Source organism: Diorhabda sublineata, chromosome 10 (assembly GCF_026230105.1).
Source record: "Diorhabda sublineata isolate icDioSubl1.1 chromosome 10, icDioSubl1.1, whole genome shotgun sequence".
Taxonomy (NCBI): domain Eukaryota; kingdom Metazoa; phylum Arthropoda; class Insecta; order Coleoptera; family Chrysomelidae; genus Diorhabda; species Diorhabda sublineata.
Window position 1 is genome coordinate 5,363,361 of NC_079483.1, and position 16,414 is coordinate 5,379,774.

At 31.0% G+C, this 16,414-nt stretch overlaps 2 protein-coding genes across 2 annotated transcripts; one reads left to right on the forward strand and one right to left on the reverse strand.

The window, feature by feature from the left end:
• Positions 1–1,036: 1,036 nt before the first annotated feature.
• LOC130449892 (DNA-directed RNA polymerase II subunit RPB11) lies at positions 1,037–2,170 on the reverse strand. Its single transcript, XM_056787957.1, has 4 exons — positions 1,981–2,170; positions 1,814–1,903; positions 1,560–1,734; positions 1,037–1,271 (listed from the first exon to the last, which is right to left on the reverse strand). The coding sequence occupies exons 1-4, from the start codon at positions 2,031–2,033 to the stop codon at positions 1,236–1,238; spliced, it is 354 nt and encodes a 117-aa protein (XP_056643935.1). The 5' UTR covers positions 2,034–2,170; the 3' UTR covers positions 1,037–1,235.
• A 219-nt stretch (positions 2,171–2,389) lies between these two features.
• On the forward strand, positions 2,390–12,306 carry LOC130449893 (mitogen-activated protein kinase ERK-A). Its single transcript, XM_056787958.1, has 8 exons — positions 2,390–2,613; positions 4,667–4,793; positions 5,506–5,616; positions 7,864–7,998; positions 8,773–8,889; positions 9,499–9,666; positions 11,315–11,503; positions 11,689–12,306. Exons 1-8 carry the CDS (start codon positions 2,486–2,488, stop codon positions 11,818–11,820), a joined length of 1,107 nt encoding a protein of 368 aa, XP_056643936.1. The 5' UTR covers positions 2,390–2,485; the 3' UTR covers positions 11,821–12,306.
• The last annotated feature ends 4,108 nt before the right edge of the window (positions 12,307–16,414 follow it).

Consider the following 16,414-nt stretch of genomic DNA (forward strand, 5'->3'; position numbering starts at 1 on the left):
GTGTTTGTGTTTGGTGGCTAATTGATACACTTTTATAAGGGTGAGTTACCCCTAATTAGAACTATTGTAAACAAGCATAAAAAGAACAGTTACCAATCATATTGTTGGACTGTCAGAGAAACATTATAATATTTTATATAATTTTGAAGCTAATACTATTAAAGATCATACTAAAAAAATACAATTTCATGTTCAGCTTTTTTGCCAGTGACTTGTGATTACACGAGTGTATTTTCCTTTGTTTGACTAACCTCTGAACGAATCTTCATTGCAGCCACCTTCATAGTTCATAATTGGTTTAGTGAGTTGTCACGTAGCGTTGAGTTCTTCTGATAGGCCCACTTGAAATTACCGCCTATATCTTTTGGAAAAAACACCTTGACATGAAACTTTCAAGATCACTAGGCAGTCTCTAAGGCTTACCTTAATGTTGGAAACCCACCAAAAGCATTCCAGATCTTCCATGATGACTTCAGTATGGTATAACCTAGTCTGGTTAATAGGTTAGTTACCAATCAAATTTCGCGCCTGTTTAAGTGGAGCAGAAGATCCATCAATGTGTGTCTTTGATTATCTCATGCCAGGTGTTTCCATCTAAGTCTGCACTGAGAGATGTAATCGCTATATTTTTGGCTAAGCCAAGAATGTCTTGGTGGTACTGCTAATCCAGCCATCGCTTAACAGTTCATGTAGGTCATTTTGCACTCCAGCATAAGCCCAGGGCACACTGTTTCAACCATTAGTGGTTTTTATGAGAGCCTACATTATATCAAAGATAATACTTCGGCTTGTAAGATGGTAGCATGTTTCCTAGTATAAAAAAATTGGGATGGGATCTTTGGATATCCTCCACAGTTGCTTGCTCTGGAAATCCTTTCATTCTGAAGTCATTTGTTGTACCAGGTGGCTCCATTATTTTACATTGTGGGCTTAGAGTCTCCTCTCCACTGTTCTCTGTTACTAGTGTATGCCTCCAAGCTTAATTCTGTATTAGAAGCACTATTTTTAACTAATAAACATTGAATGGATATTGGATGTGAAAAAAAACTTGTGTAATTCTGAGAATGACATCATTTACTTGAAACAGTTGTCACAATAATTACATTTCACTCAAGTAAAGTGCAATTATCTGAATATACAATTTCATTTAAAAATATATCAAATAGAGACTGTATATTGCAAATTGAAACAAAAACTTTTTTTGATTAATAACAAATTAACTAAGTTACTAACACTTAGTCCAATCCTTCTTTCTTTTCTTTAATGGCTTCCTAAAATGATATCAAGACTTTAAAAATAGAAGCCATCAAACTGGCAATAAAATTTTGTAAAAAATGTGAATATTTGAAAATTTCTTCATCTTGGTTAAGGACTAATATAAAAAAAATTTGAACATGAAAATATTTTTGGTTTATACCAACATTATAGCCGTCAATAGATATATAAAACAGTTTTATTTCCTAATAAAGTAAAAAAGAAAGTAAGCAAAATATTATTTAAGTCACATGGTTGTGTAGTTCAATATACTCGAAATGAAGGACATAAATTTCATTATTTACCTTAAATCGTTCCTCAAATAAAGACAATTCAGAAATTAAGTCTGTAATAGCGTGCATCAAAGCCTCTTGCGGTGAATATTCAGAAGTTGTTTGTATCCTTAATACGAATTTATGTTCTAGTGGATGTGGTAATTTATAACCAGCAAATAATACATTGGGATCTTTCAAAAGTTGGCTGTAAAAAATTCCGATAAAATAAAACCAAGCAAATGTATAATTAAAATATTTACGAATAGAGTTTTGTATTTACTTACTTCCTTATCATATTACCAAGCGTGTGATCTTCTTTGTTAATAGTAAATATAGCAGCATTGGGTACTTTTGTATCTTGTTCTCGAATAATCCTAAGAAAAGATTTAGATATAACTTTTAACTAAATCATATTCATGTTATTATAACCATTATTTTGCGTGATACTCACTTCTTTTCTCCATCATACAATAAAAATGATTCAAAGGTCGGTGGCGCATTCATTCTGATTAATTAGTTTCTAAAATATTTAAAATAAATTTTATTAAACCACGACTGACTAACCGTGTATAAAACGTAGATAAATAATAAAAAATAAATATATATCAAAAAGAAGACTTCTTAGTTTTTGTTTTGATATTTGTGGCTTCTACCAATATAGGTGCTTAGCCACTGCAGATTGTAAATTCGGTGTTGATATTTTTTTGTTGCCAATTTATTAATTTTGCGTCATTTTTATTCATGAGTAAACAAATGCTGCTTTTATTTATTATTTTAAATTCGTATATTTTCAAAACATTTAGTTTTATTTTTAGGATTAATCGATAAACGCAATACATATTGGCAACACAGCGTCTATCAATTCTGAGTTTGCGATTGTCAAGAAGTGAGATGAGAAGAGAGTTGGTTTCTATGCGGTTAGTTTCTTATCCTCCTCTCTTCATAGTTCGCTGAAAATGGCGGAAGCCACAGGTGCGGCAAGTGTTAATCCTAATGCCGAAATTGTTAGGGGCCAAGTTTTTGAAGTGGGTCCCCGTTATACAAATTTAGCTTACATTGGAGAAGGAGCTTATGGAATGGTTGTGTAAGTTATGTTTTATGCAGTTGTTTAGAAACAGTGAACATACGCCCTAAAACAACAGAAAAAAATAGAGGTTTTAATATTTTTAACTGATGTTATTTCGTTCCTCACAATGTTCATTTTTTTGGAAACTGGTACTAATATTAATACTTATATTTCAAGTAAAGAAGAAATGAGGTTATGTTTATTTAAGTGTTTCTTTTTTTTTCCAATACAACTCTATAAAATATATTTGAATGACAGTTAGACTGTTTACATTTTGGTAAACAGCATGCAGTAAAAGTATGCTATATAATTTGAAATTACAATACGGCTATTATTTTTATTCATATAAACTAATATTAATTATTATCACTGCTAGAATAGAAATAGAATTGCTATATAAATGGCGAGAATTTATTATGTATATTGCCATCAATTTACCTCCCTGTAGTGATGTTCGCACCCCTATTTTAGTAGTGCCATAAGCTCATAAATGCGAATTTTACATGAAAACCAAAACAAAAACCATTGTAAACGAAATGTTTTCTGGATAAGTTAATTCGGTACTTGGGCGTACTAAATTCAGTGCATATAAAATTGAAGTTATCTTTACTGATTAGTGATGTAAAATGTAATGTAAAATCTACAGACAGTTCTAAAATTTTTTTTTAATGTTTAAACTAAAACTTGTGTTTAAACTTGAGTAAATCTTCATTTAGTGGAAGAAAGAACATCAAAAAATAAAATAATATTGAGCAACATTGAATGAGGATTTTAAATTAAAATGAAATTCTTAAATCTAGCATAACCTGATAAATAGGTAGGTACGTCTTGGAAATCACCCTGGCTTCAAATGAAGATAAAAAATATTTCTTATTGTTTTTGTCGATCTTTGGCTTAGATGTGTAGAACGGAATTAGAGTCATTTTTTCTTCCACTTTTTCTTATAACTACCTTTTGGAAATCTTTAATCTCATAGGAGGCTTTCACTTGAAAGAAAAAGCATTTTTCCTTCTTGTATATCACCACTTTTATATGGGAGATAAAACTTGTATTCCATTTATGCCTGTGTCTGAAGATTCTTTACTATTGGCACTATTGAAATAGGAGTATGATTTGATATTTATCATTGTAACTAGTTTGAAAAGTATTTTTTTCATTAAAAAAGGAGTTTTTTTAAACACACAAAGGGGTTAGTAATATTTACTTGTCTATAATTGTTCAGAAAGATGATAAAACTTAAAATATTGTTTCAAATTCTGTTAAGTAATTTTTTCACAATTCTTGATAAATTGAACTCACTTGTTTATTTATGAATTGTGTATATTTTTCATATTATTCCATCCCGTTTTCCCTATAATAGAAAGTTTTCTTTGATATATGAAACAATTTAAAAGTATATTATGATTAATGAGAAAAATATGGATTTTTCTGAAGGAAGTGCAGTAGCCACAACAAACAATTACCTACGCTTTCTCTCTTAAATCAGGATCTAAGACCATAGATTGAATTAGTCGTCTACAGGCAGTGGAATGTGTGATTGAAATAGTCTAGAGAGTTTTCCAGCAATTTAATATATTGCGGAAATGAAAGGAAGTAAAGAAAGTTATTTCTCGAATGATTCCACTCTTTTGTCCCTATAGTACTTTGATTTCTTTGATATATGAAATAATCTAAAAGTATATCATGCTTAATTAGAAAAATGTGAATTTTTCTCGAATAATGAATACAATAATCAATTACATGTTTCTTAAAGCAGGACTATAGATTGAACTAGTCTACAGACAGTGAAACATCCAAATGAAATGGTCTAGAGAATTTTCCAGCAAATTAATTTATTGCTAAAATAGGTGGCAATGTTTTCAAGTACTCTATAAAAATACTAAATGCTTTGAAATAACAATAGTTAATATGGAAATTTTCAAACTAAATTGTTATAACAGTTCTACCTTTGATGCGATTGACTAGTAACCTATTTCAGATCAAATTACTTCAGATTTTCTCTCAAAATTTTAATATATTTCTTCAATGACAATGACACAAATTCTCTTCATGTATTTTCTTAATTTTCCAGATCAGCAATGGATGCAGTTACCAAAACAAAAGTGGCAATTAAGAAGATATCTCCTTTTGAGCATCAGACGTATTGTCAAAGGACCCTCAGGGAAATCAAAATACTCACAAGGTTTAAACATGAAAATGTAAGTATTGAAAATAGTCATGCGCATTTCTGTTCCAATTACAGGTGGAAAATAGTATTATTTAAAATGAAATTGAAAAAAAACTATTTAAATAAATTGAAATAAAAATTCCATTGTTTGTAAAATTTTTTTATTAAATTAAATAAATGGAAAACTCAGGAATAGCTGATGTTTTACAGTGGCAATAATCTACTATCATGTGGTCAGTTTTTGGGGAGATGTGGTAATATTTATTGACATGAAATATTTTTAATTTTCATAAATTAATAAACGAGAAATTGTTATTGATAAACTGCTCTGGTTTGAATTTTAATAACCAGTAGATGTTGTGAATGTGCCTTTGCCAGATTTTCTATTTCATATCATCATCTTTATTTACAATTTTTTCCAAACAGTTGATTTATAGACATAAATAATAAAGGGGTTAAAATACACTATGGACGAGGACAAGCTTTTTGTTTACTTTTGATTGAAATATGAAACATAAACACGTTAACTAATTAAATTTCTACTTGTGCATAAGTTCCAAAATAGTGTGAACGCATTTTCAATAATAGAATTTTTAGTTAGTACATACCTGCCATTAAATAATAAATTGTTTTCTGGATCCTCACTTGATCCATGTGTAATGACTAATTATTGGAATTAAAATTAAATTTCAATTATCAATAATTTATCATAATATTGTTTATTTATTATAATTTCTTTACAGATTATTGATATTAGAGACATACTTCGTGCGGCTACTATTGACCAAATGAAGGATGTATACATTGTACAATGTTTGATGGAGACTGACTTATACAAACTCCTAAAAACTCAGGTAATCAATTTGATGCAACAATCAAATTTGAAGATTTTATTTTGTGTGATATTATGGATGAATTTAAACAATATTACGTCCCACATCCTCATGTATAACAAATAGTGACGAATTGGAACCAGTCTGCTACTGTAATTTCTGTTGTTACTATCCTGAAATATAACAAAATCTGTCTGGGGTACTGTTTACAAATGCTATGGGAGATTTAAAAGTGGAAATGAGTCAATTAAGGACGAAGACTAGTCGTTTGACCTCAAAATAGATGAAACTTTGCAATAAGTGTGAATATCGAATGTTACAAGGGGGTACTGGAATGTTTACTAAATGATACAAGATAAAAGAGACCTGAAAATAATACCCATGTGTCATTCTTCAACTCTGTTTTTATTTACGATTTTTTTACCACTTCCTCTGAGTAACATTATAAATTTTCAAGAACGGGGATCATCTTAATAAATATTTATCTAAAAAAACTGAACGGAAGGGTTGAAAAATGTATACAGTGTAGTGAATCCTTTTTAGAACCATGTTTAAATATTTTGTTCCCATAAATGAGTCCCCATTATTACTTTCCGTGATACAACCGAGAGTATCTTTGAAGCTGATGTGGGATGAGAGATTTAAAAGAGGAAATTAGTCAATTGGCTATTTCCGTGAAGAAGCAGCAATCAACCTAAGACATCAATTGAAATAATTGATTATTGAACCAAAATATGGAGGATAAACTAAAATAAAGTGCTAAGGAGCATCGTTGATGCACCCTAGTGTTTTCGAAGACAGGTATCCACTAAATTTGCAGAGTAGCTCGACATCGAGGAATCCGTCTCCTCGACAACACCACCCTAGAGAGAAGACTGCAGAGGAAAAAGCCTTTTGAGATAGTTATCTAAGTGCTTAGTGATTGTGATAATGATCAGATCACAATGTTAGGAAAATCTTCCAGGTTCTCTTGAAAAAAAAATTCTTTTGTGACTTTGTTTCTTATGGTTTTATTGGTTTTTTATGCATCTTTATTTTCTCCACTATAAGTTTCGAATTAAAATACAATTTATGTCAGCTCGAGATAAATTTTCTCTCTCTCCGTAATGTTTGAGGTGAGATTAGTGAAATCTGTTATTATCAACAATAATTGTTATCAAGATGAATATAAAACTTATATTGTTGTATTTCAAGGTTATTATAAACATCAGCAGTGCGCATTTTTTATAAAACGATATAAACAAAATGAAGTTTATTATCAAATGACGACAATTTATTTAATGTCTAATTCAATATCAATATTTTCACAATTTCCTATAAGATCTACAATTTCGTTTTTTACTACATCACCTGTTTAAATATTTGAAGAAGATAATTTTTGGGGGGGGGGGACTTTTCTTATATAATTCAAGTTAGTCATCTTATTCATCATATATTTCAATTAGAATGAGTTTAAACTAAAAAAACTTACTACTGTACAAAAATTTTAAATTTTGAAACACCAAGGAAAAATTGTATAAAACTAAATAAATACTTCAAAGCTTATCTGTGTTGATGTAAAATTTAAACAAATAATCAAAAAAGTTTTCTATAAACCACAGTTGGTAGCAGAAATGAACCAAAATCTAGAAGTTTCTGAGCAGTACAACAGACCAAGATTCGATTCAGAAGAACATCGGGAGATTTTGTGAAAAAAAAATTAGAATGAGAAATGAAAATTGCATTTATATAAAGGAACAATGCATTTTGAAAAGTGTATATTGAGTTGTCAGAAAATGAAAAATATATAACTCTTGAAAATATTGCCAGAAATGAGTTTAATTTTACTACTAGGAGGTTTTCGAGGTCGCTGAACACGAATATCGCGACAGAAATTGGTTACAAGGTACCTGGTGCCAGGGTGATCGACGTTTACTGATTTAAAAAACCTTATTGCAATCTACGCATATCTTTTAGATTTTTAGGTTTTGTGGGTTTTGTCCAGCTACACATTTCTTTCTGCTTTTGGCTATTTTTGTAGCCTCTTTCCATGTTAAGTTTATCTGTTTCAATTCTTTCTCGATAGTTCTCTAGATCTGCCTCTTTTTGTGTCGCCCATTGTATATAATTAACTGATTGTCTGGTTGTGTTCCAAAAATGTTCATCTCTTATCCTGTTTGGCCAAAAATTTTTGCAGGTACCTGTTGATAAACGTTTCAATTTTAAGGAACATGTCCAAATTTTCGGCCACCTAAGTAATATAAAACTAATATTAATTTTTATTTTCAGAGACTGAGTAACGATCATATATGTTACTTCCTTTATCAAATTCTCAGAGGTCTGAAATATATACATTCGGCAAATGTACTTCATAGGGATTTAAAACCAAGTAATCTACTTTTAAATACTACCTGTGATCTCAAAGTAAGTACCAATTAATTATTTATAGCAATTTTTAAATTATAAATTAACAGAAACTGTTTCAGGTATTGCCTCTTAACAAATATAAAATCTATAAGCTTTTCTACCCATATAATATTCCTATTTTTCCTTATCCATTACCATTTGTTTTCATAAACCCTTTGTCTGCATTAATTTTTCTATAGAGTGATCCAATGTAATTGGACTAAGCGGGGGCAGACAAACCCTTCATAGGACCCAAAACCTTCTGTGGTATCAACTATAGAACAATGGAAAAAGCACTGGAGAAGAAGGTAGATAGGAGCAAAACCAATTATTGGAACAACCTACACCGGCTAAGACAGGCAAAGACTCTTTTAGGAAACTACTACCAGAGAAGATCTGCTGAATGTATCAGCCTAAGTAAGAACAATCTACAAATATTAACAGGAGTTGTACAGAGTACAAAACCTCTATCCACATTCTCTCGAAGTGTGAAACACTACGGAACTCCAGAGCACTAACACCTGGAAAGGTATGAAATAGAAGGTGAAGACCACTGGCAGCTACTACATTCTGGACTCTTTAAAACGAGTGGAATTGATGGATCAGCTGAAAAAACACTGGGTTGTTCCAGTATCTCAGTAAAGAAAGAGGAGACAATAGATCCTTGAGGTTGCAGTGTATACAATACCCTAAAATCCATACATACTTGTAGTTGGTCTTCACTTTATTTCCACTGCTTGTATTTAATAAGAAATGAAATTATATCTCTTATCCACTGTATTTTTTTTGCAGATTTGTGATTTTGGGTTGGCAAGGGTAGCAGATCCAGAACATGATCATACGGGATTCTTAACGGAATATGTAGCTACAAGATGGTACAGAGCACCAGAAATTATGCTTAATTCCAAGGTAAGCTTTTCATACCTCCATCTTCATATTGTGTTACCTAATTGTTAAATGGTTTAGTTATGTATGCGAAAAGTCAGTTCAAAAGTATCTAAATAGATAAATAGAAAATTCATTAGTTTTTGCATAATAACTTCTGTGTTATCCTCGACATTTAACATCCGGTACAATTTTTAGTACCATCAACTAAAACTATTCAAGGTTATAAATCAGCAAACTCATAATAAAATTTATTTTTACATTCAATTACAATCTTAATTACCAATTTTTTCCATAAAAAAACAGTTGGAAAAGAATTTATTCATCAATTCTTTAATTAGCTCCGGCTCGAAGGACTAGATAATGTGATTTTCAATGTTGGTATAGTGGTAATAAACAGTGTGTTGACAAAAGTTTAATTTTAATTTCTTCCAAATCAAAAATTATAATTTGTTTCATTTTTATACCAAAGGTGTATCACATTATCTGGTCCTTCGAACAGGTTAACCTCAAAGACCAGTCAGTGTCATTGTAATTGATTGCACAATGTCAGTAACCATTGTAACTGGTAGAAATATGAAAAACGTTTTCAGTAATTCTAACTCAGTACAATTTTCTATAAATTTTTTTCAGGGCTACACAAAATCCATAGATATATGGTCGGTGGGATGTATTTTAGCAGAAATGTTAGCGAATAGGCCGATATTTCCAGGAAAACATTATTTAGATCAATTAAATCACATTCTAGGTGTCCTCGGATCCCCATCACAAGATGATCTAGACTGTATTATTAACGAAAAGGTAAATATTAATTACAAACTATGAATAAAGGGCAGAAACATCATAATAAATTAAATCATTGTTACCCATAGGTTTTGAAATAGATTATGTCATCCGTCATGGAGGTAATTCAACAAATAAAAGATGTCATCAAAGGGTATATTATAGCATATTTCCTCTAGAACAGAAGGGCGAACAAGATCCTCAATTAGAGGTCTCGAATTGTTGGACACAGTAGTAGTTGACTCCTATTAACAATATTCAGATAATTGGATGAATCCAGCATAAGACCATCAAAAGTGGAGAAGTTTACGGCAAGCATTGTGATAATCTTAAAACGTATCTGAGGAATTATTTGATCACTGATTATCCTTATAAGAGTTTCCAGTTCGCCATTTTGCTACTAGTGAGACCATGTGTCGACAGGGACTGGGTAGGATGTGTTTGAACCTCATAACCAAATGAAAAATGGAAGGTTTTGTGATAGAAAGAGCCAACAAAATTTGGCAACTTACTATATCACAAACCATTTTTGATTCGCTAGATTTTGGCCACCAAAAGATTGCAATATCCATTTTACTAACCAGATTTAACACCATGAGATTTTTAGCTCTTTCTGAGAATAAAAAATGTGCTAAAAATGACATTCATTAAAAAAAGGCATAGCAGAAGATAACCGTTCTAATAGAAGCTTCCTGGATATGTTTCCATTAATGTATGCACTACTACAAAGGAGATTAATGGAAATATTGTTACCTTTTCATTTTATTTTCAACGCTTTGGGCTTCATCTAAAGTATTAAAACTTTTCTAATTGTCCAAATATTTTTTTTCATTTATTTTTTCCATATAGAGTGTAATTTCACTGAAAAAGAATGAGAATAATCATTTGAAATTGAAATTGTGGAAAAATAAATTTTTCTTGGTTGTACTTGGGCCTGGGGAATTGAAAGACTATCGGTAGTTAGTGTTAAGCATCAAGTCAAGATTCATTATAATAAAATCAAACAGTGAGTGGATATTTTGGATAACATGACAAATTAGGATACTTGTTTTTGAAGAACTGCGTAGTGGTATGGACTGATTGCTATTTAGCCGTTATTTGGAACTGCAATGATAAAGAAGCATGTATTTTACAAAAAAATAAATGGAAACTAATAATTTTCAAATATATAATGGAATAATTATTAGAAAAAAAATATGTTTGTTAAAATAACACTAAAAATCAGTCCAACTCAACTACAACTAAATTAAATCATCAAGTTGTGGTTTCTCTCTGGACTGTAAGGAAAATTCAGCTCATTTTTTTATTATAGGGGTCAGATAAATACACTAAAATCTAGAGGGTCTATGTATATACGTTACACCTTTTTCGTATAGTCTTCAATCATTGATGAAACCTATTAAACAGATGAATTTGTATTATTTAATTTGCCAATTCTTGTCCTCCTGCATGTGAGCCTCGTAGCATAGCCACTATACTGCGAAGAGTACGTTTTTTCACTCACTAGCGCATAAAGTCAAGTTTTACTCATTTTTACTTTACTTTCATTTACTCATCAAATGTGTCTAAAGTCGAATAAACCTTTCGATAAACTATTACCTCTACTTAAAACATCGTATTTTAATGAATTTTTTTGTATAATCTGTTAAAAATTGAATGATTTTAGGCGAGAAGTTACTTGCAGTCGCTTCCTTTCAAGCCGAAAGTACCTTGGGCGCGATTATATCCCAACGCAGATCCGAAAGCTTTAGATCTCTTGGATAAAATGTTGACCTTCAATCCACACAAGAGAATTGTCGTCGAAGAAGCGTTAGCGCATCCATATCTAGAACAGTATTACGATCCAGCGGATGAGGTGAGAAAATATGTTGATAATCACAGGAAACGGTGATAAGTTATTCATTATCTTAGTTCGTTCACCTTAAAAATAGAATAAACATCGAAATAATTTCATCTACAAATTTCGTTTACGAAAACGGAAAAAAAATATTGAAAGGAATCTGTCGACTAGTTTTCTCAGTGTAATTTTCTCAATTTCAGCCTGTTGCAGAGACGCCTTTCCGTTTCGATACAGAACTAGACGATTTGCCAAAAGACCATTTGAAAAGATTAATATTCGAAGAGACTTTACTCTATAAACAACAACAATCGGATCCAAACAATAGGTCATAGTTATTTGAGATCAATGTATAAAATTATTTTTTGTTTTTAAACATTTTTTTTTTGTTATTTACTGTAAGTGCGAGCTTTTGGTGGAACGGCCGAAAATCATCTATAATATTGCTCGATAAAATGATGGTACCAGGGTAGTGGATAGAGTGTAAACGAAACGCTGGGTTCAGTATGTGTGTCTATCTAAAGAAAATTTGTTACCTCAGTTCGTTTAAAAAAATTGTTTGCAGTATTTTGTCCCCGAAATATATAGGGTTTCGTAATTTTTTTGTATCCTCAAGTTGAAATCGTACAAAATTTTTTTTTGACATTCAACATTCCTTGCAAAAGGACGACCTGTAAAACGGAAAATCCGTTGGTCCAAAATTTCTTTTTTTTTACAACAAATTAAACGAAAATAATTCCTATTTTATTTCATATTTATACCAATAAATCTATGATTATACAATGTTTAAATATTTACTAAAAATATATTTTTTTTTATTTTATTTTCTTTTATTACAAAAAAAAATTTCCAGTGGAAGAGATAAGTTAATACTTTGGGAGAGAAAACAGTGAAAGAGGAGACAGAGTGAGAAGTAAGAAAATCAAAACAAAAAAGAAAGTAAGTAGACACAGAGTGAGAAGAAATTCATATTCAAAGAGGAAAAAATGAATGAAAGAGTAAGAGGATAAACACATAGTAGATGGAGATAGAAATAGAAAATGTCAAAGTATATGAGTAGCGAGTGAGACAGAAATGAAAAGGGGAAACAGAGTGAGAAGAAAGACATAAAAGCGAAACAGGCGAATGCGAAAAAGAAAGAAGGGAGGAGACTAAGTGAGAAGTACAGAAAGTAAAAAATTCGGAAATGAATGAAAAAGAGTAAGAGAAAAGTCAGACAGTAGAAGGAGAGAGAATTAGAAAATGGCAGTGTGCATGGGTAGAAAGTGAAAAAGAGAGTAAAAGGGAGACAGAAATGTCGAAATGGACGAATGTAAAAAAGAGAGTTGAAAGAAAAGAGAGAGTGTGAGAAGAAATAGAGTAAAAGAGGGAGAAATGAAAGACAGTAAGAGATATATAGTAGAAAGAGAAAGAAATAGAAAATTGCAGAGTGTATGAGTAGTGAGTGAAAAGGGGGAAGACAGAGAAGCGAAACAGGAAAATGTAAAAAAGAAAGTAGAACGAAAAGAGACAGAGTGAAAAGAAATTAAAAGAAGCAAAAATAAATGAAAGAGAGTAAGAGAAGAGATATATAGTAGAAAGAGAAATAGAAAATGACAGAGTGTATGAGTAGCGAGTGAGACAGAATTGAAAAGAGAGTAGAAGGGGAACAGATTGAGAATAGAGATATAAAAGCGAAACAGCGGACTCTATTACAGACCTACGTGTCACAATTCAGTGAGTTAAATCCTGGGTTTCTCCCACTTAAGTTCGGATGGACTGGCGCAAAAACCCTTTTTCGGACACTTACTCTACTCCTGGTCTTGTTTTCGCTGTAGACTAGTTCTTCGAGAACAATCCGCTGGACTTGCGCGTAGTCGGGTTGGGACTTCCTACTTACAATGGTGTTCCTTGGTTGGTTTTTTGATTTGACGATAATATCGTTGCTTTTACGTTTTAGAAAGATAATAACTTCGTTGCATATCTAATTAAACTCCAGCTCAAGTTTTGTATCTTTCACCTGCCACCGGGTTATCACTTTGCAACCTTAAAAAGTACGAAATTGGTGATATAAAACATTTTATTTTGATATTATGTATATTTATTTATTATCACCCTCGATATCTACCCTTTCTCTATCCACATATCTTCCATTATTGAAAAGAACACAAGATGTCTTTGTGCAGATTTGACCTTAGGAAAAAGGTCATAAAGGTCATATGGTGCAAGATTCGGCGAATAAGGTGGGTGGTTTAACAATGGGATGTTGTACTTTGCACGTGCGGAATGAGGCACAAGTTTTGCACACACTTAACAAAAAAAAACAGCACCTATACAAAAGAAAGCACGGCTACACTAGTTTGTCTACAGGCGCGGTAGACATAGCATTCGAAACAGTAAGCTTAAGGCTAATCAGCTTACAGTCTGTAACCTTTGACGCATGCATACTTTTTCTGTAGCAGCGCTTGTCATTACTTAATAGCCACACCTCGTATTTCCTCATGTTTGATAAACTTGAACGTAAGCCACAAAGTTAAGTCCTGTAAACGTAATTAAGCACAAAACTAGTACAATTGTTCTAAATATTGTAAATTACTGACTTGAAAAAACTGCAAAAATACTCAATTTCAGCGGCATTTGTTTCACTAAAACAGATCTATAGAGTCCTTTCAACACCACAAAACAATACAACAATAACCGAACCACCGAAAAAAAATTACGAAAGGTTAAGAGATCGTTTACCCCACGATCGCCATTTTGACGTAGATCAGCTGTTTTCTTAGATTGTCTAATTAATCCGACGCCATATTGTACTTGTGCGACGTAGAGACCATAGATAACTTTAATGTACGGGGTGAGTCAATTATGGTGGAAATCCAGTCAGTTATGTTTCTATTGTAAATACACAGATATGAAATCCATTCGTAATATTTGTTCCCAACTTATGTTTACTCTGCGACCGTCATTTTGACGTACATCAGCTGTTTTCTTAGATTTCCTAATTATTACCTGTTTTTCAATATTTGTTTGTATTTGTTAATTTATCTCTTCAACTGGCTATTAATTTCATTTAAATGAACTCGAGGTAAATTTATATTGTATTTTTAATAATGTCATGTCGCACATACGTACAAATATATCAAAAAAATGAAAATTAAATAATTATATTAGATTAGAAATTTAACATTTTTGGATGTAATAATGTATCTGTGATTTATCTTCACTTGAAAATCATTTTTATTAATAGTCTTATCGTACCTTTTACAATAGCATTTAAGATATTTTTATCTAAATGTATCACTTTTGAAAAAAATTATATCTATGTGTTATATTGCTGTTCATAATATACACTTTCTCTACCAATTTTTCACTATCATCACCATTTTTGGAAAATTAAAAGCGCCATTTGTTGCATGTATAGTACGACAGTGATAAAAAAATTAAATATATATCACATACTTTTTACTCTATGTATGTAATTACATAAAGAAAAGACCTTAACTCTCTATTCTGATGGGACGTATTCTTTCCCAGAATTTAAATTTTCCTTTATGCGCGTCATCAATGACGTATTCATTCACCCCATATTTTGAGGTTATGTATCTGAGTTAATATTAAAGATAGAGAGAGAACGAGGTATATTTATTTAAGTGGGATTTAAGTATTGATAAAGAAGGAGAGAAAGTCCACTTATATGCTTCTCCCTCTCTATATTTAATATTAACTCTATGACTTTTGACATTAATTGACACGTCGTGGTAAGTTAAGTATCGTTTTGTCAACTTTCTTATTAATAAACAAATGGAAATATACTATCAGCCAAAAGTTTTTGCACACCCTATAGTTTACGTGAATAAATATAATACGATTGATTTCCAGACGATGAAAACCTATTTGAAAGCGCGGAAATATATTAGAGTTAGTACACTTTGGTGTTTAATTTTGCTATAATATATAAGCTTTTTCGTAGTGGGATTGTGGAAAAATTGAAACACCATCTAACATCACTAACTCAAATATATTTCCCAGTTTTCAAATATGCATTCATCGTCTGGGAATTAATTGGTTGAGAATTACGACGTTTTAAATTTCTTTGTTTCTTCTAATTTATTGAAAAATTGTTATTTAAAAAGTATATAGATAAAAAAATTGGGAGGTGAAAGGAAAATGACGTTAAATCAAATTATCTATCTTCAATTTTAAAAAACGAAGTTTTTGAATAAGTATTATATATTTATCAATGTTAATATCATAATATGATACCCTGAAGAAGGTAAAAATTTTACAGAAACGTCTAAGAAAAATTTGTAAAAATGGCGTTTTTCCTTTTCCGATAATAGAATTTTTGAAGTATCTTTTTTTAACTGTGATTCTAATAGATTTGGTAAAATGAAAAAATATTTTTTATAATAAATAACCGATCGATTCAATGCAAAACACTTTTGGAATTTAGTATACTTGAAGACTTAGTAATGAGATGTGGTTGATGGTTGTTATATAAAATATGGCCTAATTTTTTTCTATTAATGTTGTTGAAATTACTGTTACTGTATGTTACCTACATTCTTATTAAATGTCGAAATATCTCAATATATATGTAAAATAAATTATTATCCATGAGATTCGAATTTTTTTTCGCGAATAATAACAATAAAAACAAGAAAGACAAACCCCTATCTACATCCAGATAACGGAAAGTTTTCAAATCCCCACGAGGCCGATTCATAAACTTGACTTTCCGTTTGTCGTTGCCGTAGTAAATTCTATACCCTCAACTTAACGTTGCTGAAGTTAACCTCAAAATTTTTTTAACGTATGTACTGCTGTTTGTTTTTAGTTGTAATACGGTGTTTATACACGATATTATAGAAAATAACGGAAGAAATTTTTTACTGGCACAAACTCAAACGAAGTGATTGGCCTTTTTCTATTGGTACTAAAACTACTACG

What these genes read in the sequence shown, in the direction of transcription:
- LOC130449892 (XM_056787957.1), bottom strand. Translation starts at nt 2,033, where the DNA reads ATGAATGCGCCACCGACCTTTGAATCATTTTTATTGTATGATGGAGAA. An exon ending in TTGTATGATGGAGAAAAGAA is followed by an intron (nt 1,904 to 1,980) that starts GTGAGTATCACG and finishes ATCTTTTCTTAG; the next exon opens with GATTATTCGAGAACAAGATA. An exon ending in TATTTGAGGAACGATTTAAG is followed by an intron (nt 1,272 to 1,559) that starts GTAAATAATGAA and finishes ATATCATTTTAG; the next exon opens with GAAGCCATTAAAGAAAAGAA.
- LOC130449893 (XM_056787958.1), top strand. Translation starts at nt 2,486, where the DNA reads ATGGCGGAAGCCACAGGTGCGGCAAGTGTTAATCCTAATGCCGAAATT. An exon ending in GGAGCTTATGGAATGGTTGT is followed by an intron (nt 2,614 to 4,666) that starts GTAAGTTATGTT and finishes TTAATTTTCCAG; the next exon opens with ATCAGCAATGGATGCAGTTA. An exon ending in ATACTACCTGTGATCTCAAA is followed by an intron (nt 7,999 to 8,772) that starts GTAAGTACCAAT and finishes TTTTTTTTGCAG; the next exon opens with ATTTGTGATTTTGGGTTGGC.